This window comes from Lagenorhynchus albirostris, chromosome 7 (assembly GCF_949774975.1).
Source record: "Lagenorhynchus albirostris chromosome 7, mLagAlb1.1, whole genome shotgun sequence".
Lineage (NCBI taxonomy): Eukaryota > Metazoa > Chordata > Mammalia > Artiodactyla > Delphinidae > Lagenorhynchus > Lagenorhynchus albirostris.
Window position 1 is genome coordinate 67,250,148 of NC_083101.1, and position 26,572 is coordinate 67,276,719.

At 39.1% G+C, this 26,572-nt stretch overlaps 1 protein-coding gene across 1 annotated transcript in view; it reads left to right on the forward strand.

The window, feature by feature from the left end:
• ADAMTSL1 (ADAMTS like 1) overlaps window positions 1-26,572 on the forward strand; it is a 1,031,718-nt gene that overhangs the window by 251,638 nt on the left and 753,508 nt on the right. Inside the window, exon 2 of the mRNA XM_060155110.1 lies at window positions 22,232-22,351. Within this exon, the coding sequence (XP_060011093.1) occupies window positions 22,232-22,351 (120 nt within the window). The remainder of the gene's footprint in view (window positions 1-22,231; window positions 22,352-26,572) is intronic.

Genomic DNA, 26,572 nt, shown 5'->3' on the forward strand with positions numbered 1-26,572 from the left:
TAAACAACTTACAAAGTAGGTGTGGCTGAGGAAACTGAGACACAGAGAAGAGAAATGACTTGCCAAAGTTCCTCAGCTAGCGAGAGATAGAACTAGGGTTTGAAACAAGAAAGTGTGGGATCTCTACACTCATCTACAACACTGTACTGCCTCTCTAAAAAGAGAGTGGCCTTCAACAGGAAACCACAGCCGGGTCACATCACAAAGCCAGCCTCCTAACAAGTGACCAAGGGCACGTGCATGTGTTATAGCTAGTATATAAAAGTGTGAAAACCTACAGACTTCAGAATGAGGTAGGCATGAGTTCAAATCCTACCCCAGCCAGTTTTTATCTTAATCTTTCTGAGCATCAGTCTTCTGATCTATAAAATGGGGTGAGTAATGTTACCTTTTTGGTATGATTTTGAAGATTAAATGAGCTAGGGTACATGAAGCATTAGTTTGGGTTCTGGAGTCCAGGAGAACTCAGTAAATACTAGATGGGGTGGGAATGATGGAGGTCTGTAGGGGGCAGTCTCACTTGAACCTTGGCTGGACAGCACTGAGCCTGGATAAAGTAGGGCTGATTGGAGTTGGGATCAGAAGTTTTAACCACCACCCCGTCTCCGCTGCCATCGAGGAGAATGGAGCTAGAGCCACAAGGCTGCACTCATCATTGTAATACTCACATTTGGCGTGTTCCCTGTAAGCGGTGTGCTCAGAGGGACCCCCTGGGGGCCCCTGAAGCAAGTTTCCTTCTCCTTCACTTAGCAATTACATATGAGCTTGGGTCAGCTGGCTCTAATGGAAGGGTTTTAAAGAGCAGGTTTGCAGCTTCTCTCCAACCTCAGTCCATCTTCCTTTCCCACAGTCAGTAACTTTCACTTTATTTTTTATGGCGGTGGGAGGGGGTAAGGGCTGGGGAAGGGGGAGGCAATGTTGCTTAGCAGCGAATCTCAGAGCTGCCATGCGCCTTTGTGTTTTTCGAAGCCCGGGTTTTTGTCGCTCGGTCCGATGGAATCATACTGGCGTTCTCCCTTGTCCAAAGCCCATGGGTCAAGTGGAGGCGTGTGCATGCTTCATAAAAGAGTCCCTGTTCCCGCCTGGAGGATGCTTGCCGCTGGGTTTGTTTAACGGACACTTCATGCTGCAAATTCTCCAGTGCAAATCACCTTTTGTTTCTTTTATCCCTGGCAATAACGAAGGGCTGAGCTGGAGCTTCAATAATTCTTTCAATGAATCCATGAAGCAGGCTCTTTCATTATGGATGTTAGAGGAATGAAAATAATCCGCACAAAGCCACATTTCATTCACAAAGTTTTAAAAGAAGTGCGGGAACTGCCAATGAGGGAACAGTTAATTTTGTTTCTGTAGGAAAATGGGGAAGGGCAGATGAAATATGTTTCAGGACTTTCAAAAAGATTTCTGGTGGGAACATTCAACAACGGAGTAAAACATTCCCTGGGGAAAGACTGTGTTCTTCCTGCCTTTGAGAGCTAGAACTTAGGACAGAGACAGATTTTGAGAATGGCATTTCTGTAAAGGCTGTGGAAGCCACTTAGCATGTCATAATATTGTCTGTTTCTTTATGGCTGAACCTATGCAAAGTTGGCTATTTAAACCATCTTTCACCTGTTTCAGTGCCCCTTTCATCCTTCCTACTGTTTCCTTACTCCCAGTGTGCTTTCTCATTATTTACTTTTGTTTTTAGTTGAATTAAAAACGAATTTTTGTTGGTTATCTATTTTATATATAGTAGTGTGTACAAAATAGATAACCAACAAGGACCTGCTGTAGAGCACAGGGAACTATACTCCATATTTTGTAATAACCTATAAGGGAAAAGAATGTGAAAAAAAATAGATACATATGTATGTATAACTGAATCATACCTAAAACTAACACAGCATTGTAAATCAACTATGTTTCTAGTTTTAAAACTCTAAAAACAAAACAACAACAGAAACTAATCCTTGCCAACTTATGAGTTTTTTTTAGAAGCAAGGAATTTGAAAACTTTCTCTTAAATGAAAGACTTAAGACTTACGAGAATGAAGTGCCTGGCCTGGATTGGTACCTCAGCATCTTTCATTTAGTCAGTGCTCCTTTCACGATACCAGGCTGAGGATGTTCTGTTTGATTAAAAACGATGGGACTTTGGTGGTGTTACAGGGAAATGAACTCTGACTCAGTATCATGATGAAGATATCCCTCCCTGCTAATATCTGCAGCTGTCAGCAGGCTGCCTCAGGAAGTAGCAAACCCATAGGTAGGTAATAGAGTCCCCACAAAGGCTGTGAGAGCTGCTGTTTGAGTTGGGGAGGAGAGGAGTCTCATTCCAGCTGAGGGTCTGCAATGCTATGTATGCTATTTAGGTGTAACCTGGGAATTCTAACTAAAGAAGTGAAATGACTCTCAGTGGTATATGTGTGTGTTAAAAGTGGACTGCTGAAGACAGAAAAGACTTCAGAAGCCAAAAGAAAGAAACCATAAAGGTATAGTAACAACAGGAACTGAACCTTCTTGAATAATACTCCATAGGTACTAAACACCTGTGACCACCATTTGTTCTTAGTTCTCCAAGGACCATGTAGTGGTTGACTTCAGTCAATTACTACATCTACTGAGCCTCAGTTTCTTTGTAAAAGGCTCATGTTGACAGCTCCTAATGCTTTATAAACTCAAAGGCATTTTTATCATCATGTTAGTTGTATTTATTAATCCATCACTAAGCACATGTAACCTAAAGATTCCATTCATTCCTCTGACATTAAATTGCACTGTTAGGGTGCTAGAACAATTGGATGTCCATATGTAAAAAAAAAAAAAAAAAACGACCCCAGACACAGACCATACATCTTTCGCAAAAATTAACTCAAAAATGAATCATGGGCCTAAATGTAAAATACAGAACTATACAACTTCTAGATTAAAACATACAAGAAAATCTATGTGACCTTGTATTTGGTAATGAGTTTTTAGATAAAACACAAAAAGCATAATCCATGAAAGAGAAAGTGGATAAGCTGACCTTTATTAAAGTTAAAAGCTTCAGCTCTGCAGAAGAAACTCCTAAGAAGAAGCAACCTAAATGTCCATCGACAGAGGAATGGGTATAAAGAAGATGTGGTGTGCATATATATATATATATATATATATATACACACACACATACATAATAGAACATTAGCCATAAAAAAGAATGAAATAGTGCCATTTGCAGCAACATGGATGGGCCTAGAGATTATCATACTAAGTGAAGTACGTCAGACAAAGAGACAAATATCGTATGATATCACTTATATGTGGAATCTAAAAATAAAGATACAAATGAACTTATTTACAAAACAGTCCCACAGTCATAGAAAACAAACTTATGGTTACCAAAGGGGAAAGGGGTAGGGAGGGATAAATTAGGAGGTTGAGATTAACATATACACACTACTATATAGACAACCAACACAGGGAATATAATTCCCTGTGCTATATAGTAATGTGTGCATGTGTGTGTGTGTATATATATATATATATCTGAATCACTGTGCTGTACACCTGAAACTAACACAATATTGTAAATCAGCTATACTTCAATTAAAAAAATGGCCGCAAACAAATGGGCAAAACATTTGCAAAACACATATCTGATAAACGACTTATGGGCAAGAGCTCTGAATAGACAACTCACCAAAGAAGATATGCAGAAGGAAATAAGCATATGAAAAGGTATTCAACATTATTTGTCATTGGAAAAAGATGCGTTAAAACCAGTGCTACCGCTACACACCTGTTAGAATGACTGAAATCCCCAAACCTGACAGTACCAATTGCTGAGGAGGAAGCAAAGCAACCGGAACTCATTCATTCAAGCGGGAATGAGAACTATTACAGCAATTTGAAAGATCGACTATGTGGCAGTTTCTTTCAAAGCTAAATAGAGCCTTACTGTATGACCCAGCAGTCATGCTCCTAGGTATTTACCCAATCTATTTGAAAATGTACATCCACATTTGAAAACCCTGCAGGTGAATGTTTAAAGCAGCTTTATCCATGATCATCAAAAGTTGGAAGCCACTAATCTGGTGTATGGAATTAGGTGAATGGAGAACTATTCAGCAATAAGAAGAAATGAGCTTTCGAGTCATGCAAAAACATTGATGAATCTCAAATGCATGTTGCCAAGAGAAAGAAGCCAATGTGAAAAGACTACATATTGTATGATTCCAATTTCATGACATTCTCCAAAAGGCAAAACTATAAAGACAGTAGACAGATTAGTGGTTGCCAGGGGTTTAGGAGGACAGAGGAGGGTTTAATGGTGAAGCACAGGGATATTTTAAGGTGGTGTGTTCTATACGATACTTTAACGATAGGTACATTATATGAAGAACAAATATTTTTTAAGCACATGCCATCTGCAAAGCGTCTGCTCAAAAACTATTTGTTGAATGTTTTGGTCTTCAGTGAGCTTGGTAGTGTGCCCTTATAAAGAAGATATGGGATTCAAGGGTTTAGTAGATTTTCATTTTATAGTCTCCATATGCTTCTATATTATTGAAAACAATTTTTAAGAATGTATTTATATGTTATATATATTAAACACAAAATTTATTAGGTAGCTTTTTATGGTGATAAAGCACATTCATTCTACTCCACGTTTCTAAGTGATTAACACCTCCCTATTCCCCTTTCTCCTTTTAGATTCTCTTTGAGGGTAAGGATCTTATCTTTGAATTATTTACAGCTTTTAGCACAGTGTTCTTCATGTACTTAGGTGCTCAGGAATATTTATTTAAGTAAATATTATGCCTTAATTTCTAAGAAAACATAGTCCTGGTTTCAAATCTCAGCTCTACTATTGGGCAATGTATGTTACCTCTCTGAAACAGTTTCATCAACTATTGAATAAAAATAATAGTGCTTAATTTGACTTATGAGAATTTGAAAAGATTCTTAGAATGTTTAGACCAATTCCTAATATAAGTTAGGAATCCAATAAATGGTCTTGAAGAAAGTAATGACTACAGATTGGTAAAAAGAGATTGTTTCAATTAATCAGGAAAAAAAAAGGCTGAGTAACCAGAACAAGAAAGATGGTAGGTGGTATGGTGAGGAGGTGGGATGGCTCATCATTCAGCACCTGTTGGCCATGATCTTGCTTTCTAGCATCCCATTGGTTGCTTAGGACCAAGTTTCAGCCGGTCTATCTGCATTATTGTAGAATGGCTGTAATTATTGGGAAACACCTCTTCTTAGGTGTTGTTGACACTGGCGATAATACCCAAGGAGTAGATGTGCTTGACCTTCTATTCATCTTATTTTCACAGCCACCCAGCAAGTGGAGTAGGACTTTTTATAGACTCTTGCACACAGAGTGGAGGCTCAGTGCTATTTGTTGATTGATCCATTCCTGAGATTGTTCCAAAAGACCAAGACAACCTAGAAATTGTTATTTAGACACTCTTCCATTCATCAGTTGAACTTCAGGGATTCACATTAGCAAGCTTGGAAGTGAACATGAATGGTTTGTAGTTCTCAGAGCACATGTCATTTTACTTTGAGAGAACATTCTATTCCACTATTTTCTACCGATCCAAGGCATGGAGCTTGTATCTTCATGTAGCAGATATCACTGTGTTTTGGGCATTTTGACATTTTGTTACTACTACAACTTAAGGAAATAGAAATCAAAACCAATGAAGTACACCTACCTACTATGGTATGTACCTACCATTCTCTTTCTCCTCTAGACTGTAAGATCGTGAAGGCCAGGGACCATATTTATTTTTGTGTCCACCCCCTCTAGCACCTAGCGCAGAACATACAACATAGCAGAAGCTAAATCAATATTTGTTGAAATAAAATAAGGTAATAAAGGTCCAAAAGCTCCTTCACAAATGTAAAGGAGGCTTAAAAACCTTAGAAACGTAATAATGTTTTAACAATGGAAAACATGACAAACTTTTAGAGTTTAAAAAATATAGTTTTGGAAGTGAACAGAGTGGGCTGTTTGAAACCAAAGGAAAAACTCACATTTTTTTTTTCATGTTTACATAGTATAAACAAATGGAACATCCTATTTTCGGTGTGAATTTGAAAAAGAATGTTTATTTAACATTCAGTCACCTACACTTCACTGACAGAAAAAGAAAAGATTAATAGGGTACAGGAATTTATTTGGTATCTATAAAACAGAAATGTCTCTTAAAGTCAAGATCACATACTAAAGTTGAGTCAAATGGGAATCTGCAAAAATATAATTAAAATATGCAACATTTATAAAGAGTAAGCAAAATATGAAAGCATCCATGAGTTGTGTCTAGGAAAGACAAGAAGGACAAATCGTAACACTTTAAGGAATCTTACCTTTAATAATAAATAAATGTTGATTTTATTTTATTTAGTTTTTGCTTTTCCCAGGGTATTGATAACAGTTGATGATTAGATTCCAGGCAATGAGGCTGTAAAAATTAATGAGCAGGACCCTCAAATGACTCAGTGGCTAATCCTTCATTATTATCCATTTTGTAATGGGTGATACATTTAACACATTTAGTAATATGCTCGGGAGGCACATTTAAATGCAAGAGTTTGGTGAAGCAATTTGAAAAACAATGAAAATATTTTTATTAGTGATAAATTTGCTTAAATTCCAGTTGATCAAGTGGAAGACAGGGTCTAACTCTACATGCAATATGTGTTTACATTATAGGTTTTTTTTCTCATCTACTCCCACTTTAGTATTTGTTTTGACTTTTAGCACTCCATGAGGAAGTTTTTAAAGAGCAGTGGGAAATTTTAAGTGTCTTGTGCTGTAGACAAATAGATTGTGGACTGATGCAACCAAAGTTTGGAGACTAGCTTCTCTGGGCCAGGATACTCTACTAGGTGAGGACCTTGAAATGAACCAAACTCTTCTCTCAGGGATCTCATCGTCTGGTGTGGAGACAAACTTGTAAAGATAGAATTGAGTTCAGTAAGAGTGAACCGGTAGACTTCTATAGATGGGCACGCAAAGCAGATGGAACTGAAAGTGTGTAGGCATAGAGGAGAGCAGCTGATGATCATAGTGTATCTGGACAGCCACAAGCCATTCAGTGTTGCTGGAACATTAAAAGCAAAGAAAGAAAGGGTTGGAGAAGAGGGTGCAGGGGCAAGTAGAGGAACAAAAAAAAAAAAAAAAGGTTTTGGGGGCCTTTAAAAGGAGATTGGGTTATAATCTGTAGAATCTTGCTGCTGGAAACGTGGTTGCTGGACCCCAGCATCAGCATCACCAGGGTAAATGTTTCCACCAACATTTCCAAATGTTATATGTCTCCTATTATAAAGGAGGTGGGGAATGACAGTGGAAATAATGGAAATAATTTTAGCTAATTAACCCACAGACTCTCAGAGTTAGAAAGACTCTCAGAATTCATCTAAATGCTTTCTTCAGATCCTGAGTGAAAGCTCACAGTGTCAGAGTCTTTATTACCTACTAAGTAGCCAATTTCATTATCAAGACACCGTATTTAATTGTTTGAAAACTCTATTTTATCGGGATAAGTTATGGCTAAATTCCACTTTCTTGAAAGCAGATGTGCCAAATTTATTTTCATTCAATTCAACAAATATTGTGCATTTACTAAGTTTAAGGTGTTGTTCGTGGCCTTCCAGGATGATCAGTAGGTCAGGGTCTCTGACCTTGATATCTTCACAGAGGTAAGACAAGTTCCCAAATGACCACAAGAGAGATGAAAATATGTGCCATTAGAGAAGTAATAATGTGCTGTGCTCTTTTTTGTTTAAAAATGAGGTGCCAGGACTCATATCTCAATAAATTATGACATGTGTCTCCTACACCCCCTCCCCAATGCTGTTTACATTGGAATGTCCACATGTTTTCCCAGCCAAGTGAGTCAGTGAAGATGGAAATACTAATTTATTTGACTGGACACACTCTGCTAGCTTATACTGTCAAAAAACTCCCTGGTTGTTGTAATGATACTACCAAACTCTGTATAGCACTTGAGTTTACAAATCACTTTTCATATGTTAGCTCATGTAATCATTGCAATGACTATGTAAGGTAAGTAGTAATGTTCTCTTCCATTTACATATGAGGGACCTAAGACTCAGTTTAAGCAATTTACCCAAATTATACAGCAGGGAAGTGGTGAGCTAAGACATCCAGGTCCTAAGACTCCAGATCTCAATTAGAAGAGCAGAACCTCTGTGGATGCAGTGGGGGAGAAATTATACATGCTTAGAGAGTATGGGGAAGATGCAGAGAAGAAGCAGTCTTTAAGGATTGATGCAATTTCAGTACAAGGAGATGGAAGGAAGGCATCCTAGGTAGAGGACATGGCACAGTTCAAATTATGGATACAGGAAGTGCAGGATGTGCTCATGTAAGAGCCATGGTTCCATGTATGGGTTTGGGAATCACCTGTCCAGAAGAGGTGGCTGACTCTCTAAGCACTAATAAAAATCCCAGGGCAAGAAAAAAACGAGAGAAGAAAAGATGCCCATGAACATAGCCCTGGGACTGCCTGTGGTTAGTAGGTGAGAGGTGTAGAAGGAGATACCAAATGAGAAACCAAAGGAATGGCCAAAGAGTTAAGATCATTTGAAAGGATTATAGAAACCAAGGGAGGAAAGACTTTCAAGAGAGAGCATATGGTCATTACGGATGGTGACTGAGGACAGATGGGTGAAAGCCCAACCTTGATGAGCTTGGAGAGAGGAAAGCAGTGACTATAGAATTCAGAATTTAAGGAGCAGGTGGGTGAGAAGGAAATGAAGGTCAGGAATGGGGTGAGGAAGACCAAGGCAAGTAAGTTTCCTCTCTCTTGGAAGGGGCCCTTCAAGACTTAATGACAGTTCTCAAATCTCCTTCCCTTTGTCAGGCAAAATGCCCTTAATTAATTCAACTGATTGTCATAAGCTTTCCAGACAGTCACGATCGTATTTTCCTTCTTTAGGAATTGTTGGTTTATCAGTTGTCCTTCTTAATGTTTGGGATCTAATAACTAACTCTGTACCCCATGTAAATGGTTAGTTGGACATGGAGTAGAAGGCAGCTATCCTATGTTTTGTTTCCTACACTGTATTTTTCACCACAGCCCCAATTTAAATTAACCACATTTCACTGTTGATTGATTGAGCTTGCAGTCAGTTATGATTCCATGTCATCCACATCCTGTACTTGCTAGCTGTTGCGGGAGACAACTCAAACGGGAGAGGGACACTGGAGCCATGGGGTGGAGAGGACATGGGACTGGCGTCCAGAAATCTACATTTTAGTCTGAACTTTGACACATGAAATCTATGTTCTTGGGAAAGTCAGTCGATTTCTCTCTGGGCTCCAGAGGGAGCTAGACGGGATGATTTCTAAGCCTCTTTCAAGCTCTAAAAATTCTGAAATTAGTAACCAAGAACAAAAAAAGATGTTCATTAATTTGCTACTCAGATATTTATAGAACTCAACTCTCTGCCAGACACTGCTGGATTTTAGAATGTAGTGGCGCACAGGACAGAGGTGGTTCTCATCCGCGGAGATTATAGTCTCACGGTGACATTTTGAGACTAAAAAGTACTTGGTCAAATGCAGGGAAGAATGAAAGGAGTCACATGAATATCAGTAGCTTCCATGACATACATGGCTTACTCTTGCCCTACCTTTCACTGGAGGCCTTTCAGGTCTTTGCAAGCCCTTCTTCTTCTCCTTTTGGGATGTTTTCATGAGGTGGACCTACAAATAAGTCCTGTTAGTACCTCTCCTGTTCCAGCCCTCATGGTGATGTCCACTGCCAAGGCCTCTGTGCCTGGGATGCTTGGTGGAAGCACCGCATGGCTGCCTGCAGTGTTCACCGCTGATCCATTTCCTGCCACTACCCCCCTTTCCTCCTGGCTATCCCTGCCCCCTCTGCAGGTGCTTTTGTCTCCCCTGGTATAGCCATTGTCCTTGCTGGGCACTCTTGCTGGTCCGTATAACTGATACTCCAAGACTTGAGGGAGCCAGAGCTTCCACCTGGTGAAATGGGAAGGCAGACTTCTATGCTCTATTAGAGGAGTTTTTAGCTCCACGCCTTTTTTTTGTTTTTTACTTAAAGACTCCCTCCACTGAGTGAAACCTGAGTCAGTACTCACTATGCTGAGTATAGAATTGTTCTTTATTTCTTTGATATCCAAGGCTCTGGGACTAGACCAAGCTGAGATGAACTCTCTCTCAAAAGGCTTCTCCATCCCTCACTGAGATAGACCCATCATCTATCAGACATGCCTAGGTCTCACAATTTAGTGTCACACTGGGATCTCTGCTACTCACACACACACTTACACACACGTATACATTCATACGTAAATATGCATACATGTGCCTATCAAGTACTTTCATTTCCTTACAAAGAGCATACTTCTTTAAAAGGAGCCAAATATTTTTAATATAAAAGAATGATAAAGTCATAATAGACAACTATATTCAGAATTCCACTTCTCTTTCCCCAAGAAATACATGGACTGAATTTCAGAAATAACTTGGGAGTTGAGAGACAAAAACGTTTTGAGGAGCCAGCTGCCATCGGTGTGGAGTACATTGAGAAAGACAAAAATGGGTGAGGAAGAAAGAGTGGACATTTAAGAATGCTTGCTATGCATTAAGTATAAACCTCCCCATTTCTTGTGTATTTTCTTGAGATACAGAGTAAATATTTGAAATTCTTTCAGTTACGTATACAGTATAAATACTGATATAAATTCTCCCGATTTTTTGAGTTTACATTTTTCAGAGACCGGGCCATGGGGTATGTGTTTGCTGTGGTGAGAGGGTATGGTGAACTCAAATATATCTGAGTTACACTAAGGATACCATTGAAGCACTGCTTTGAATATTTTTTTTTAATGGGGAATAAATTTGCATGGGTCCAAGCTATCCTATTTTTTCTTCTCTGTAATATAGCACATGTTGGTGAGACTTCTAGCCAGGGAAAAGAGAAACTTCTCAAGTTTGTGAAACAATAAAAGCTTACTTGCCCACAAAATGATTTAGTTTATTACCTTGATCTTTTTTGTCTGTAATTAAAGTCATTGAACCAACTGGGTATCTGCTGTACATCTGCATTTCAGGGTTAGGGTGAAGAATGCTAGAAAAGGAGTGAACTTGGAGCCAGGTAAAGACATTCTGGGTAAGGATCATGGATCAAAATCAGAGCTGTTTCTCATCCACCAGTTCTGATCATTATTTCTCAGTTTTGTAGAGAATTAACTGAGACTTCAGTGTAAAGAGAGCAGAGAGAAGTGTTCCCAGCATTTCTTTAGCATCATGGAGACTGGATGACCTTTTTTTATACAGATAGGAGTGGTGAATTGGAAATATTACGTCCAGTCCAGTAGTACTTGGGTAAAAAGAAGAAAAGCCGTTTTTTTTTTTTTTTTTGCGGTACGCGGACTCTCACTGTTGCGGCCTCTCCCGTTGCGGAGCACAGGCTCCGGACGCGCAGGCTCAGTGGCCATGGCTCACGGGCCCAGCCACACCGCGGCATGTGGGATCTTCCCGGACCGGGGCACGAACCCGCGTCCCCTGCATCGGCAGGCGGACTCTCAACCACTGCGCCACCATGGAAGCCCAGAAAAGCTGTTTTAGTTGAGGTCCAGAGCAGGTACCAACACAGGATGAGGAAGCAAGAGATTTATTGGTGAAAAAGGTGAAGAAGGCAGAGGAGCTCAGAAAAGCCATCAGTCTGTAACTTGGACTCTCCCTAGTGAAGGAGAAACAAGACCCATAGTTTCGATGGGAAGAGTCTCAGACCATAGTGCAATGCTAAGAAAGGTTTGGCCAGACAGTGGGGTGTCTTTGAGCAGAGGTCACCTGTCAGACGGGCTCTGCATCTCTCAGGAGTGGACTTGCTTTGGTATCTCTGCTGTGCTCAGTCACTGGCTGGGAGCACCAGTGGGCAACAAGGATGTGAATTCAGAGGACAGCATCTGGGGTCGTCTGTCCATTAAGCTCTGCAGCAAGGGATCTGAGTGGCACATCTTTATGGCCTCAAAAGAGCTAATGTAAATAGTAAGCAAGGGGGAAGAAAGACACTCCTGCCCTAATTAATATCTTCATCTTGGTTCAGAATACGAATGGTACCCTGACTTCATATTCCTCTTAGCTAAGCAACTCTCTTTAGAAAAACCTGGGTAATAAGGTTGATCTATATAAACATTTGCTAAGTAAACAATGAAAACAGTTGATTTCTACCACTGCATGTGTACACAGTCATCTTCTTCCCTTTTTTTCTTAAAATTCTCCTCTAGCTGCTCAACTCTCTCCCTGAATTCTTGGCATGAGTGAGGGTTTCATTTTACATGTCAGATTTAATGCATACACACACACCGGTGCAAAACTTGAAGACCATGCCTGTTTCTCTGTGTCATTAGGAGATGTGATAATAAAGTGTCCATTCACCTAGGAGCAGAGCACAGCACAGAGGATTCCACCTCTTCTGTTTCACGTGTTCTTTCATTATTTAAGTGTAGATCGGAGTCACAGCTCTTATCAGTGTTCTGAAGCCTAGTGTCTTTTGAATTCTGGAAATTGTACTCTGTTCCCCTTTTGATAGGAATGGAGTAGGATGGTCTTAAAATGTTTGAGAAAAATCAGGGAGAAGAGAGTTGGCTTTATATTTCGGGGAAGTTATTTAAGTTTCTTGAATTACTTGGCTGTTTTTCCATCTTACATATGCCAAAGGAGATGTCTCAAAACCCACATATTTTCTCTTCCCTGTACTTATGAACGCGATTTATTTCCTCATCTGAAAAGATAAGAGCTTGGTGAAGATGGTCTTTAAGTTCTTCTTAGCACCTTCATTTCAGCAACCATGTTTCTGACAAGTGATGGAAATGCCGCAGCTTAGCTATAGATCAAGCCCATATTACACACAGTACATACCCTCTGATGGAATTCCTGGTGTTACCTTTTCTTTACTTTTTCTTTACCCACTAGTACTGTGAGGGTAAACTTCTCTACTTGTTCGTTTGTTTTACTTATTTTTTTGTAAAGGAATCCTTGTCTCATCAAGGTAGATATCCATCTACCTTAAAGATAAAGTAGATAATTTTTTAAGCATAACTTTTTTCCCCCCTCCTGTAAAGGTTTGCTAGGGTAATAGAATTTCTTTTCATTGGCATTCTGGGACAGATCTTTAAATTCAACTACATCTGGTCACTTTGTCTCAAACCGTATTATAGCTCTTTCTCTAAATCAGACCTGAACTAAGTAGGAACATCTGTACCAAGAATTATGAGGCCCAGCTGAACATTTTGGACCAGCATGTCCCATCTCACTTCTTTCTGCTTTAACCTTTTAGCAATTATCTTTACAATCCTTAGAAATAATAATTAAAGTTGGTAGAAGAACAAACAGAATACTAAAATGGATTTCAGCTCCAAACACCAGGTATATATAAATGTCAGTGGCTTAAATATGGTTATAAGAATGTTTTTATGAACTCCCCCCACACCGGTCTTCTTGAGATCATGTTAGCCTTTGCTTCAGGGAGTCTAACGCTGCTAATCAGCTTGCATAGTTGGCAGCCTTTAACTGGGACACCTGAAGGTACTTTAAGACTTGATTTTCCCAGACAAACTGGCTGTAGAAGTAGGTATGAATATAGGTCTAGGGGCATTGTGAAGTCTCTGTCTACAAAGGCTTAGTCACTCCCCAACACAACCACCGAAAATACTTTCAAAGTTAAGCAGATGGTTTTCTAAGTGGACCCTTTCAACAATGAAAGTGGATTCTTCAGTGACACTGCCTCCCCGCTCTCTGTACAAATCTGTGAATGTGTGCAGACAGAATTGCTGATTCTCAGGCATTATAAGCTGGTTGAGCCTCGTCTGGTGGGTGACTGTGAGTTTGGAGACATTTATAAATGTTTTGGTGCATGTTCTCCTATACCTCTGAAATACTTCTCCTTCTGCATTTTAATGAGGAAATGTCTTTCGTGAGATTATAGGCTGATAATGTTTTCCTATCTTTTACAATTGAATTACTCTTCACTTATTTCCCCATCTTACTATATTTGAATATTCCAATCAGGAATGAGGTTATTGGGATTAATGGAAAGGGACCACTGAGAGTAGATTGGATTTTTTTTTTCCATAGCGTTTGAGTCCATTAGAATAGCCAGAGACAGGTTGTCAAGTGATTGATTTCCTTCCAGAAATCGGGGACCCTTGTTCCTTGCCAAATAGAATTTACTCATATCAGGCAAACTCAGTTTGTTACCAAATGTCAGGATCTTTAATCAAGTTGAAAAGATCTATACTTTTATTTCAGATCTACTTCTTAGTTGATTTAATCCCGAAATTTCATCTGGGGCTATTTGCATTTTTGGCCTAAGCTAAATATATCAATATTTTAAAGGCTAGTGATAGGATATTCATCCTTTGGCTCAGTTTCCTTCAAACCAGAAGTTACTTATACTTTCACATTGGGAACAGATTTTCTCTTTCTTCCCTTGGCCGCTGAGTAGGTTTGATTTTGGGGATCAGATAGTAATGATATTGGGTGGCAGGGCTACATTGGGGACCTTTGATTGAGTCCATGTAAGGTCTCATTATTTCTCCCTGTTACTTAGCAGCAACTCTCAGAACTGGAGCTGGAGATTTTTTTGGCTCCAAGAAAACTTTCTTTTCAGTATTCGGTAAACACTGAGTGACCCCCTTGTGCCAGGAACTCATGACCCTGACCCAATCATTTCACTACCCACTGGTATTTAAATATAGGTGCGTATTCAGATAACCCAGTGGCCAGTTACTTAAGTTGTTTAAATTATTATTCTAATCTGATCAGAATTTACAGCTTCACGATCTTAATTCTTAGTAAAGTATGAACCAGAATATGGGCATAAATATACTTTGCAAAATCCTTTCAGTAGGAAAAAAAAATTTAACAGTGTGGTTTTCAGTGCTGTACTTTATAAGTAATATTGTAACCTAAATCCTACCCATGGGACAAAAGCTTGGCTACATTTACGTTTTCACAGAAAAACTAAATGAAGAAAGAAGAACAATAAAATGATAATGTGAGGGCATGTTTGTATGTTTAAACTTCTGTTATTTCTACATCCCTTTCTCTCAGCCTGGAAGGAAATGGCTGCCTCTCCTGGAGTTATAAGAACATTATAGCCGCTTAAAAGCTCTGGTCTTAATCCACTACCATCATCAACATTACAGTTTCTATAGAGATGATGACTCTTCCTTAATGATGTAGAAGTCCAAAATGTGAACCAGTTGCTCTGAATTGTAACTTTCCAAATTCTAGTCACAACTCACAGAGCAAACTTGTAAGAAGTAGGAAATTCTAAGGCGGGGGTGGGGTTATCTTTTCTTACAACAAAATGTGCACGAGTGAACAGGCAAGTCAGAATACTAACCGGTATTCTCTGGATCCACTGAAAGGCAGGTCAAGCCAAGGAGGACGTCTGATGCCAGGTTGTGATGGGTGCAAGCTTGAAGTAGAAGACGAAAGTTATCATAGACATAGTTTCTGACTGTGTCCAAAAGCCAAATGCAAGAACTTTTCTTATTATTCAGTGACTTTTGTTTTAAGCTACCTTTATCTTCTTTTTCCCTCTAATGGGGTAGAGAAGACAGAGTTATTTGAAAACTCCCTTGTTTCCTGTATTTACCTGTGTCCCTCCCTAAAAGCTCTGTAAGGTATATAGAGACAACATATACCACAATAATAAATTGCTTCCATGCTTTCCTGGATCTAATGAGATTCTCTTTTGGGAGCTGGTATTTCTACATTCCTGGATTCTCCAAGGAGTACTTTGGTGTGCCAACGGGCAGAAAGAGAGTCACTGTTTGAAGCAGGAAATCAGACTGCAATTGGAGAAGCAGTCTTCATCATACGGTACAAATTCTAGCACATGGCAATCTTCATACTTCCTGAGGAGCAGTCCTTACGAGTCTAGAAATCCTATAGAAACAGGTAGGTATCTTAGTAATGATGATTTGTTTCTTGCCCTATTCCTCTGGACGAACAACCGGGTTCGAATCTAGCAGAGATTTGAGTTTTTAAGAGACACTGTCTCTGGTCCTTAATCCTAACATAGCCCCTGGCCACGTACAAAATTCTTCAACTTCTCTCATTTCTGGTTTCCCATCTGTGAAACTAACACTGTTGGACCATAAAATGCCATGGGGTGCCAGTTTTGATGTATTTTTATGATATGCTAACTACCTGATAACCGCAAGGGGGGTTTTGACATATCAAATGTAAAGTAACCATATTTTCCAAACCCCAGATCAGGAAACCTGGTCTGACCATCAGAAACAGAATTTTTAAAGTCTTAGTTCTCCTGGAAATTTTCAAATTTCATTCAACGTTTAGTTGAATTCAGGGGCTGGGATTGATAGATCAATGAGCCATGTTCTCTGTTCTCAAGGGACTAAATACTTGTAATAAGTTGGATGCAGTGCTGTCATCAGTGTATTTTCATAGAAAACCAATAAAAGGAAGTCTAAAAATGATGAAAATCTGTTAAAGTTTGAGTTCTCCTTGTTGATATTTTCTGTTGGCATAAATGGACCATTGGAGATGGAACCATGTTCCATGTTAAATATCAGTGCTCCCAGGGTTCTTAGCTCTCATATCTTCTCATTCTCCATACTTTCTCTTGGCACGCTTATCCATGCCAACCATCATCTACTCCCCACATGATGCCAACACTTCCATATCATCTCCAGACAAGTTTCTTTCCTAGGCACAGAACTCTGCTTTCTTTCCCCAAGGCACCTCATTCTCCGCTTCTCTGGAATCAGATTCCTAATCTAACCCATATACTTGCTTCTCCTCCTCTGTTTTCTATTTTCTTGAAGGTGCTACTATCCACTCTGCTCTTCTGCTCAAATCCAGACTGAAAATTTAGGCAGAACCTGAGACTTATCCCCTGCATTCAGTTGGCCAAATCTCATGATCATTTCCTTCCCCACCAGCTCCTTGGCTCTTCATAAATTCTCATCTGAATAACTGCAACGATCTGATACTGGTCACCTCATCTCTAGTCTTACCTCCTCAGGGTCACCTGCACACACTTCCAAACTCATAAGTCCAAGCAAGACACTGGCTGCTTAAGTCTATCAGTGACCATGATTCATGATCTGGCCCCTGCCCACTGTACACGTTCTGTTCCCATCACTTGCTCTCACGTACCTCATGCTCCTGTCATGCTAGATGACTTAAAACATACCAAACAGAATTAGATATCTCAAGCCTCCATGCCTTTTCCCAGACTGTTCCCTCTTCCTGGAACAAGAATCTTCCCTTCCCCACTCCCATTCCCCTTGTTCAGCTAGTACATTCCCACTCTTCCTCACTTTAAAATCTTTCAAATTCCTTCCCGGGAGAGGTAATTGCCCTTGCTCTATATTCTCATGGCATCCTTTGCTCACCTAGATTTTTCATTTTATTAATTAAGGCAGCTTAACTGCAGTAAGAAATAGTCTCTAAAGTGGATAGTGGTTCAAACACGGAAAATTGTTAATTTCTTTTTCTGTTTTTTACACTTTCCATTTTTTATTGAATTATAGTTTATTTACAATACTATATTAGTTTTGGGTGTACTACATGGCAATTCAATACTTCCATAGACTTTACTCCATTTAAAGTTACTATAAAATAATGGCTATATTTCTCCGAGCTGTACAAGACATCCTTATTGTTTGTTTATTTTTCATGTAGTGGTTTTTATCTCTTAGTCTCCTATCCCTGTTTTCCCCCCTCCTCTTCCCTCTCGTGTTACAGTATTAGGTAAGTGAACAGGTCATGGGGTGGGCTTCTTGCATGCAGTCATTCAGGGAACCAGCTAATGGAGCCTCTGTGACCTTTAACAAGGGACTCCAAGGTTTTCCTGAGGCTCTGTGCATTCCAAACAGACTTGAGGCAAAGGAGCCTGGAGGAGGGAAAGGGGGAGATTTTTATGGGCCAGACCTGGTGGTATCACCCATCACTTCCACCAGCTAAAACTCAGTCTCAACCACCTTATCTGCAAAGGAAGCTTGGAAATGTACTCTACGTGTGTGCCAGAGATGATGAGAAGATGGTGGCTTTTGGGAACATCTAGTCATCTCTGCCACATCCACGTACTCATTCGAATGGCTATGCTCTGAAAGGAAGAAATATGTGCTATAGTCAAATATGTGCTATAGTCATGGAGCTCCTGACACATGATAATACTTGAGTAAGTGTGTGTACACATGAATGAATGAAAGAATCAGTAAGATAAAGGACTACTCTGGATTTAAATAATAATTCTAAAATCAGCTTGAAATAGAAGTATAAGATTTATATGTTTATATACCTTTATATATTTATGTATCTCCTTCATTGTAATAGTGTTTGTAAAACACACAAAATATAATTATTATTGTCCATGGTTGATAGATACAGATATTCAAAACTAACTTAAAATTGACCAAATTAATTTGGGTAGTTTAATTTGTCTAATTAGTAATAGCAGTCATGGATAGAAATTAAATTAAAACAGATATGCACACGATATCTATAGGGGTAAAGTGGTTGTAATTACATTCATCTAACTTATATATTATTATCTGTTTCCAGGATTAAATTGAATTTTAGTTTAATGAAGATCTTCTGCCATGGTACATAAATAAAATCAAATACATAAAAGTATTTGATAAGTTGAGCATCTTGGTGAGAATTGTGTGACTTATAAAATGTCAACATTCTTGGGAAAAATAAACAGGCAGAAACTTTCTAAAACAAATACACAGTTATGATTGAGAATTAAAATATAAATCGAATGCACAAGGTGTTTGCTGATTGCCCTTCATTTTTGTAGTGTTAGTGAATATTCTGTCTTTTTATCTGACAGCTCACTGTCTCTTTTAGAGGATACTTGAGTCATTTTTGTCTATTTCTTTAATCAGTTTAACAAAAAGAAACGTGTTTTCCACAGGCACAAAAGTTCTCACAAAGAAAGTGCACTGAAGTTTATTAGTCTTCTCTTCTGATTGTAGCTTTTAAAAACGATGGCATTGCATGACTAAAGATGACCACCATTTTGAATAATAGAGTTAGATTAAAAATAGCCTACAATTTTTGGAGAAATAATTTGTAAAATATGAGTTCAGTAGTGATCAGCATACATTAGTCTTTTTGAAAACAAGAAAGTAAAAACACATCAATTCTAGGTTACTTTAAATTTGGGTCTTGATCTTTTCCAGAAGGAGAGTTGCACGAGTGCAGCTAGTCCATATCTAGAACTTGAAGAGCTGTGAGTGGTCCTGAATACCAAGTTCATGAATTTGGAATGTACTCAGCAGGAGGTGGGGAATCCTGCAAGCTTCTGAGCAGGGAAGTTACATAGACAAGATGGGTTGTGATGTATATTTAACTGTAGACTCAAGGAATGGTTGACCCTGATGAGAAAAGAACTAAGAGACATTAATTTTAAATGTAACAGGCATTAGGTTAGCTGGAAGGATACATTTCCAAGAATTAATCTTGCAATTCTACCTCTACTTGTATCATACTGGTTAATTCTTACAAAGCGGTGTGGGAGAGGAAATAAGATAACCTTTCATTGCACCCTGCCTCTTGATGATTCTATCAGATTTTTCTTACTGCCATAATGAATTACCACAGATTTGATGATTGAGAACAATACAGAAGTATTACCTCACAATTTCTGTAGGTCAGAAGTCTGGCAGGGCATGGCTGGATCCTCTGCTCGTAGTCTCACTGGGCTAAAATCAAGGTGTTGGCCAAAGATGTATTTCTCTAGGGCAAGGGTCATCTTCCAAGCTCCTTCATGGTTGTAGAACTCATTTTCTTCTCGTGCTTCCCACATGGCCCCCTCCATCTTCTAGCCAGTAATGGCGGGTCAAGTCCTTATCACCCTTTGAATCTCCCTGACTTCCTCTTCTGTCCTCAGTCCAGACAAAGCTCTGTTTTTAAGGCTTCCTATGATTACATTGGACCTGTCTGGAAAATCCAGGATACTAACCCTTTTTTGAAGTTAACAAATAAACTTAATTATATCTGCGAAGTCCCTTTGCCATGTTAAGCAATATATTCACAGAGATGACAGTAGGGAGTGAAGGGCCCAAGATTCTGTCCCCCACAATGATACTGACTGTACTGTATAACAACAGAGGCAGGAATAAAGACACAGACCTACTAGAGCATGGACTTGAGGATATGGGGAGGGGGAAGGGTAAGCTGTGACAAAGCGAGAAAGAGGCATGGACATATATACACTACCAAACGTAAGGTAGATAGCTAGTGGGAAGCAGCTGCATAGTACAGGGAGATCAGCTCGGTGCTTTGTGACCGCCTGGAGGGGTGGGATAGGGAGGGTGGGAGGGAGATGCAAGAGGGAGGAGATATGGGGATATATGTATACATATAGCTGATTCACTTTGTTATACAGCAGAAACTAACACACCATTGTAAAGCAATTATACTCCAATAAAGATGTAAAAAAAAAACAAAAAACAAAAACAGAGGCCATTTATATATAAATTATAGAAAATTATACTATCCAAAAGACTACGGGTTTAAAATTATTTTAATTTATTATGAACTATTGCAGACATTCAGGAAAGATATGATGAAATTAATATGATGAACACCCATATATTCCTTACCAGTATTACGAATACCATAAAAAGGTATAAAATTCAAAATGTATAAAAGTTGAAAAGTTAAACTAATATGAAGATAATATGGAGATAATATAATACCTATTTTAGTATTCATTATAGATATTATAAATATGGTCAGAGAACTTCATGTGTGTTAAAAGCTTAGGTTTTTATTTGTTCCTTGAGCAAACTGTGCTTATGATGATAGTAATGGCTGTTATTTTTTTAATTTACATTGCTGTGCTTAATTTCTGCTGTACAGCACAGTGACACAGTTGCACATATATTCTTTTTTATATTCTTTACCATTATGGTTTATCACAGGATATTGAATCCAGTTCCCTGTGCTATACAGTAGGACCTTGTTGTTTATCCGTCCTATATATAATAGTTTGCATCTGCTAATCCCAAACTCCCAGTCCTTCCCTCCGCGACCCCCCCTCCCCCTTGGCAACCACGTGTCTATTCTCTATATCTGTGAGTCTGTTTCTGTTTTGTAGATACGTTCATTTGTGTCACATTTAGATTCTGCATATAAGTGATATCATATGATATTTGTCTTTCTCTGTCTGACTTACTTCCCTTAGTATGATAATCTCTGGTCCATCCATGCTGCTGCAAATGGCAATAATGGATGTTATTTATTGAATGCTTATTATATGCAAGTCACTATACGAAGTACTTAAGATGTATTATCTCCTATCTTCTCAGCGATCCAATAGTACTGTTATCTTTCCTGTTTTATGGTGAATAAACTGAGGCTCAGAGAGGGAGGTGGTAGGAGGCCTGGGTGAAGAGATTATTCTTTGCATTTCTAGGATTTACTTAACAATTTGTTCTTCACCAGAGGAGGTTTGAGTAGCTCAGTGGCAAAATGAGACAGTGAACAGAAAAGGGTTTTAGATTCAGACCTGTATTTGAGTGCTGATTTCAACACTTACTAATTCCTGAAACCCTTTCACCTCCAGTTCCTCATTTGTAAAGCGTGGCTAATAACAGACACCTCCTGGGGCTGCTGCAAGATAACACGTGTAAAGAACCTGGTACGTGATAAGCTCTAGATAAAAATTCTCCAGTGCCTCCCTCTAGAGTAGCTCAAGTGCATCTGGTTCTAAAGCCCTGGAATAACTCAGGAAGTCAGATGCGGGTGCAGGCCAGCTCCTCCTTATCTGGTAGATGTGTAACAGGATGACAGGATCCCCCTAGAGGCTCAGATCTACAGGACCAGAGGCGGATCCCTGTGGGTCCAAGACCCCTATGTGATGCATACACGTGGATATTCCAATGGGATAAGTCTAGGAGCCTGACTACGCTGGACGCGGCCTCGAAGACAACTTATAATCACTGAATTTTGACATTGTACACCAGTCAATTAAGATGTGCCAACTTAGCAGGAGACTTTCCTGGCATCCATCCAATGAGCCACATGCCAGAATGTTCTAGTGGCTCTCACATTAATATGTATTTCTGTGTGTCATTTTTGATTGCTCTAATCAGACTTGAAATGAATCCAAGAGGTTTCTACAACTCTGAGACATTAATTCCTCAGTGCCCCCTCCCTCCAGGCTCAGTCTGAAGGCTTAATTCGGCTCTCTTATCTCTCTAGGTATGTGGAGACCAAAGCCAAGGGGCTGTTTTCCTGCGGGAATTTACACTGATTCGAAGAGAGAGCCTTCATGAAGATTTCCTGTCTGACCTCTTGAATAGTCACAAAACTGAAGACCCGGTACAGTGCCTCTTCTATTTATTCTTAGAAACACAGAAGTTCAGTTGCTAATTCTGCCTGTGGTGGTGGTTGGTTTTAGCAAATCTGAAGAGGTTTGGATGGTATTTTCTCATGTCTATTAGCAGGGCAGGGAAGCAGAGTGATAGGGCAGTGGACAGACTGTATGGGGCAACTTTCTAACTTTTCCTGTGTCTGGAGACCTTCAGACATTCTACTCTAGGGGTAAAGTTTGTTTGGGGCAGCATGTGGAGAATTCACATTAAAATAACTGATGTTTTGCCAGCGAGTCTGAATGTGAAATGGTAATGATTTAAATGAGTGAAGAAAAAAGGAGATTTATATGTAAAGCCCAAATTGTTGTATGGGTCAGTGGAAATGCCACCATCTTCCAATCCTGGCTTCTTTGTGGATATTTTTACTTCAAAGTATTAGTCGTATTTATTTTATGAAAGTTTGTTTCTCTGGTTGTGGTTTTAGAAGAAAAATGAAAGTCTAGAAAATGAGCTCTCAAATGAAAACAAGTGAGTTGGAGATGTCAAGATACAGATCCCGCTCTACTTGCAAATCAAGCTGTGATTTGCAATTTGTACTTGGTGTGAGAATTGGATGGATAATTTCTAAAAGTTCTAAATGTGGCTCTTTGTGGTGATGACCTTGTACTCAGAAGTACATTGAAATTAGAGGATGCTGTATGCACAAACCAGTGGATTCCTTGTCCAATCGTAAAATGGTAGGATCCCAGAAAATAATGCCTTAGAATACCTCCAAAGCAAATACACTTCCTCTACCCTGCCTTCTTACAGCCCTCTCTCAAGAAGGTGTTTTGGCATCTTTATCTCATAAACTTCTCTTCCAGACACTGAGTAAATTAGCTCTCTCAGTAGCCACTCACAGGCTACTTCTTACTGTTTTTGTCATTTCCACCTTCTCTATGATGGACATTCACATCCTTTTCAGAGCTTGTGCTCCAGCTGTTACCAGCCAGGGTTCTTGGCCTCCTTAATCAATAGAAATTGATCAGAGGTCAGATAAGAAATTTAGGCAAGGCTATACTGGGGCCCCTGCTGCAGCAGAGGGAAGTGAGAACAAGCAACAAGTTCCTGTGCTAGCTTGCTCGCTGAGGGTGGGGCGAGCTGGTTCCTTATATGGCATAGGGGGTAGGGGTGGGGGTGAGGCCAGGGGGTTGGGCCAGAGGTGTGGCTTAGGTGGTTTCCCCACCCCTTAGGTGGTGTTGAGTGCAGGGGGCGTGTGCAGTACCTTGCTTTTATTCCCAACCCCCTGCTTTTGCTCCAGGCTCTTCAGAAGTGGCAGCTGAGATTTTTGGTCTCTTTGTATCTCATAGTCCAGAATTTGCCCCAACTGCACAAGTACGCAGTTATTTTCAGTCCCTTATAGTTTCTTTGTATTTTGTTGCTTGAGGAGGCTTTTGTCCAGGTGCAAGCACTGCAGCAAAGGGTCCCAGGTCGCAGCCTGTCTGACAGCGTCCGTGGGTAGGAGTGGTACTGAAGTTTCCCAAGGGTACTATAATCAATTTTCAAATGCTTCTTATAATATATATTATATATATACATTTTAATATATGTAATATATAATATACATATTATATATATATATTATATATATTTTATATATATATATAATATATATTTTTTAAGGTCTGAATATGCAGAGACTGCCTTTTAAACTTTCATTGTTTGCTCAAGGCAGTTTTGGTGATCTACTGTGGGACACATGCATTGCCACTGAAGTTTTATTACTTCTTAAATGAACGGTATCTTGTAATTATATTTTAATTTTCTCCCATTTGATGTTATTCAGTATCTGAAGTAGGTTAGCTCATTTTGGATTTGGTTTATGCAAAGTCCTGGAAAGTGCTGCTATGAGATACTGTATGCAAACTTCATGAGCAAGTCTAATTATTACATAATTTATACCATAAAGGAAATTGAATAATATGAACTAATTATGAACATAATAGAATTATCAAAGTGGTGCCACTAAAAATAATTTTTGTCACTTGGCAAAAACATTGAAGGGTGTTCCGAACATTATTATTACAAAGTATTACATTGATTTACATCATAATAAAAACTGCATGCTGGGCTTCCCTGGTAGTGCAGTGGTTAAGCATCCGCCTGCCAATGCAGGGGACATGGGTTTAAGCCCTGGTCTGGGGAGATCCCACATGTTGCGGAGCAACTAAGCCCATGCACCACAACTACTGAGCCTGTGCTCTAGAGCCCGTGAGCCGCAACTACTGAGCCTGTGTGCTGCAACTACTGAAGCCCACACACCTAGAGCCCATGCTCCGCAACAAGAGAAGCCACCACAGTGAGGAGTCTGCGCAATGAAAGGTAGCCCCTGCTCGCCGCAACTAGAGAAAGCCTGTGCGCAGCAACAAAGACCCAACGCAGCCAAAAATAATAAATAAATAAACTTATTTAAAAAGAAAACAAGAATCTTTCATGCTGCAGAATTTTCTCAAACCTACTGAGGTCGCAAGTAATTGAGTGGGTGGAAGCATTTAAGCCTAAAGAGAAATTACCGACCAACACAGAGAGTCAGACCTGGAGCTGTACAAGAAAATGTGAGGGAAAAGGAAAGAGCAAAGCTTCCTGAATACCAGAGGTAGTTCAGCCTTCTAATAAGTTTATGACATTCTAACAGTTTCTTTGGAGGGTGTGTCTCTCTATCTGAGAACTTCATTTGGCCCACAGCCTACAAAACTTTTGAAGTGTCACTTTATTTTCCAAATAGACATGAAAAGATGAATCACCATAATCTCTGTGTTTGTCTAAAGGAAAGAGTTCAAACATGAGTTGTTACTTGTATTCATAGCCAGAAAAGTGAAATTCCTTTTGTGCCTCTTTTGTATGTTTCTGCTACATTGGGAGGAAGCAGAATGGTAGAGTCATGAACAAGAACATTTCCTGGTATGGGTCACAAAAAACACTTCTAAAAGGCAGGTGGGTGAGAGAGGAAAAATGGTTGCACAAATGGTTGTACACTTGTACCTGCTTTCACGTAGATCCTCCCTAGTAGCCCAATGACATTTATGCACATATTTTACCTCCCTTACCAGATTAGTAGCTCTGTTCCTTGAGGCCAGGATCCATGTAGATTCTCACCTCCTTAGCATCTTCCCCTGCTCTTGCATATGATAAATGCTTAGTTGTGTTAAGTGTCTGTTGATGGAAAAAGCCCACCATGACTATTCTCTATTGCCCTATGGTTAACATTTTTATATTGAAAACATTTACAGGATTCTATCACAGACTATGCATGAAAAGAGTCTTATAAATGAAAATCCTTCTACATACAAAGTGATTATTGCTAAAATGGTATGAAAGACTTCAGTTTTTAATGAGGTGTTAAACTGTTTGGGATTATTTTACATATGGTCCTTTCAAGCCAGGGTATGTGAATTTGCGGATGTTTGCCTACTAGAAATTTATAGCTGTGGAAGTAACAAATTTATCCCCAATATGTCTAACATTTTGGACAGAGGTAGCATTAACTGTGAGAAACACCTTGTCATACTTCTGGGTAAAATTATTGCCTTCCTCTTTTTAGGTGTTTAATTTTTCTTTGCTTATATTCTTTCTTTATCCTTTCAAATAACTTTTGAAAACCAGAACAGCCTTACTTACAACTTGTTTGTGGAACTGTTTCACCTAAAAGCTTAATTTTGGGGGGTCATTTTTGAACTTAAAATGTCACTTCCTCAACTCCTCCTCAGCTAGGGTTTTCTGGCATGAATTGACTTTGACATTGCATTTGAAAAACTTTTTAGTTTTCAGCTTTTCTGCAGGGCAGAAATAGAGACACAGATTTAGAGAACAAAAGTATGGACCCCAAGGGGGGAAAATGGTGGGTGTGTGTGTGATGAATTGGGAGATTAGGATTGACGTATATACACTAATATGCATAAAATGGATAACCAATAAGAATCTGTTCTATAAAAAATAAATAAAATAAAATTCAAAAATTAAAAAAAAAAAGAAGAATTTGCTTATGACCTCACAGTTGGGAAGATTCTCTTAAGATGTAAAGAGCCCAACCTGTAAAGGAAAATATTGATGCTTTAAATTACATTAAAATTTAATATATCATTAAACATTTAATGTCTAAAAACTTCAAAAAGTAAAAAAATAAGATACAAGCTGGAAGACATTTTTTGCAATGTATATAACTGGCAAAAAATAATATCTGTAATATATA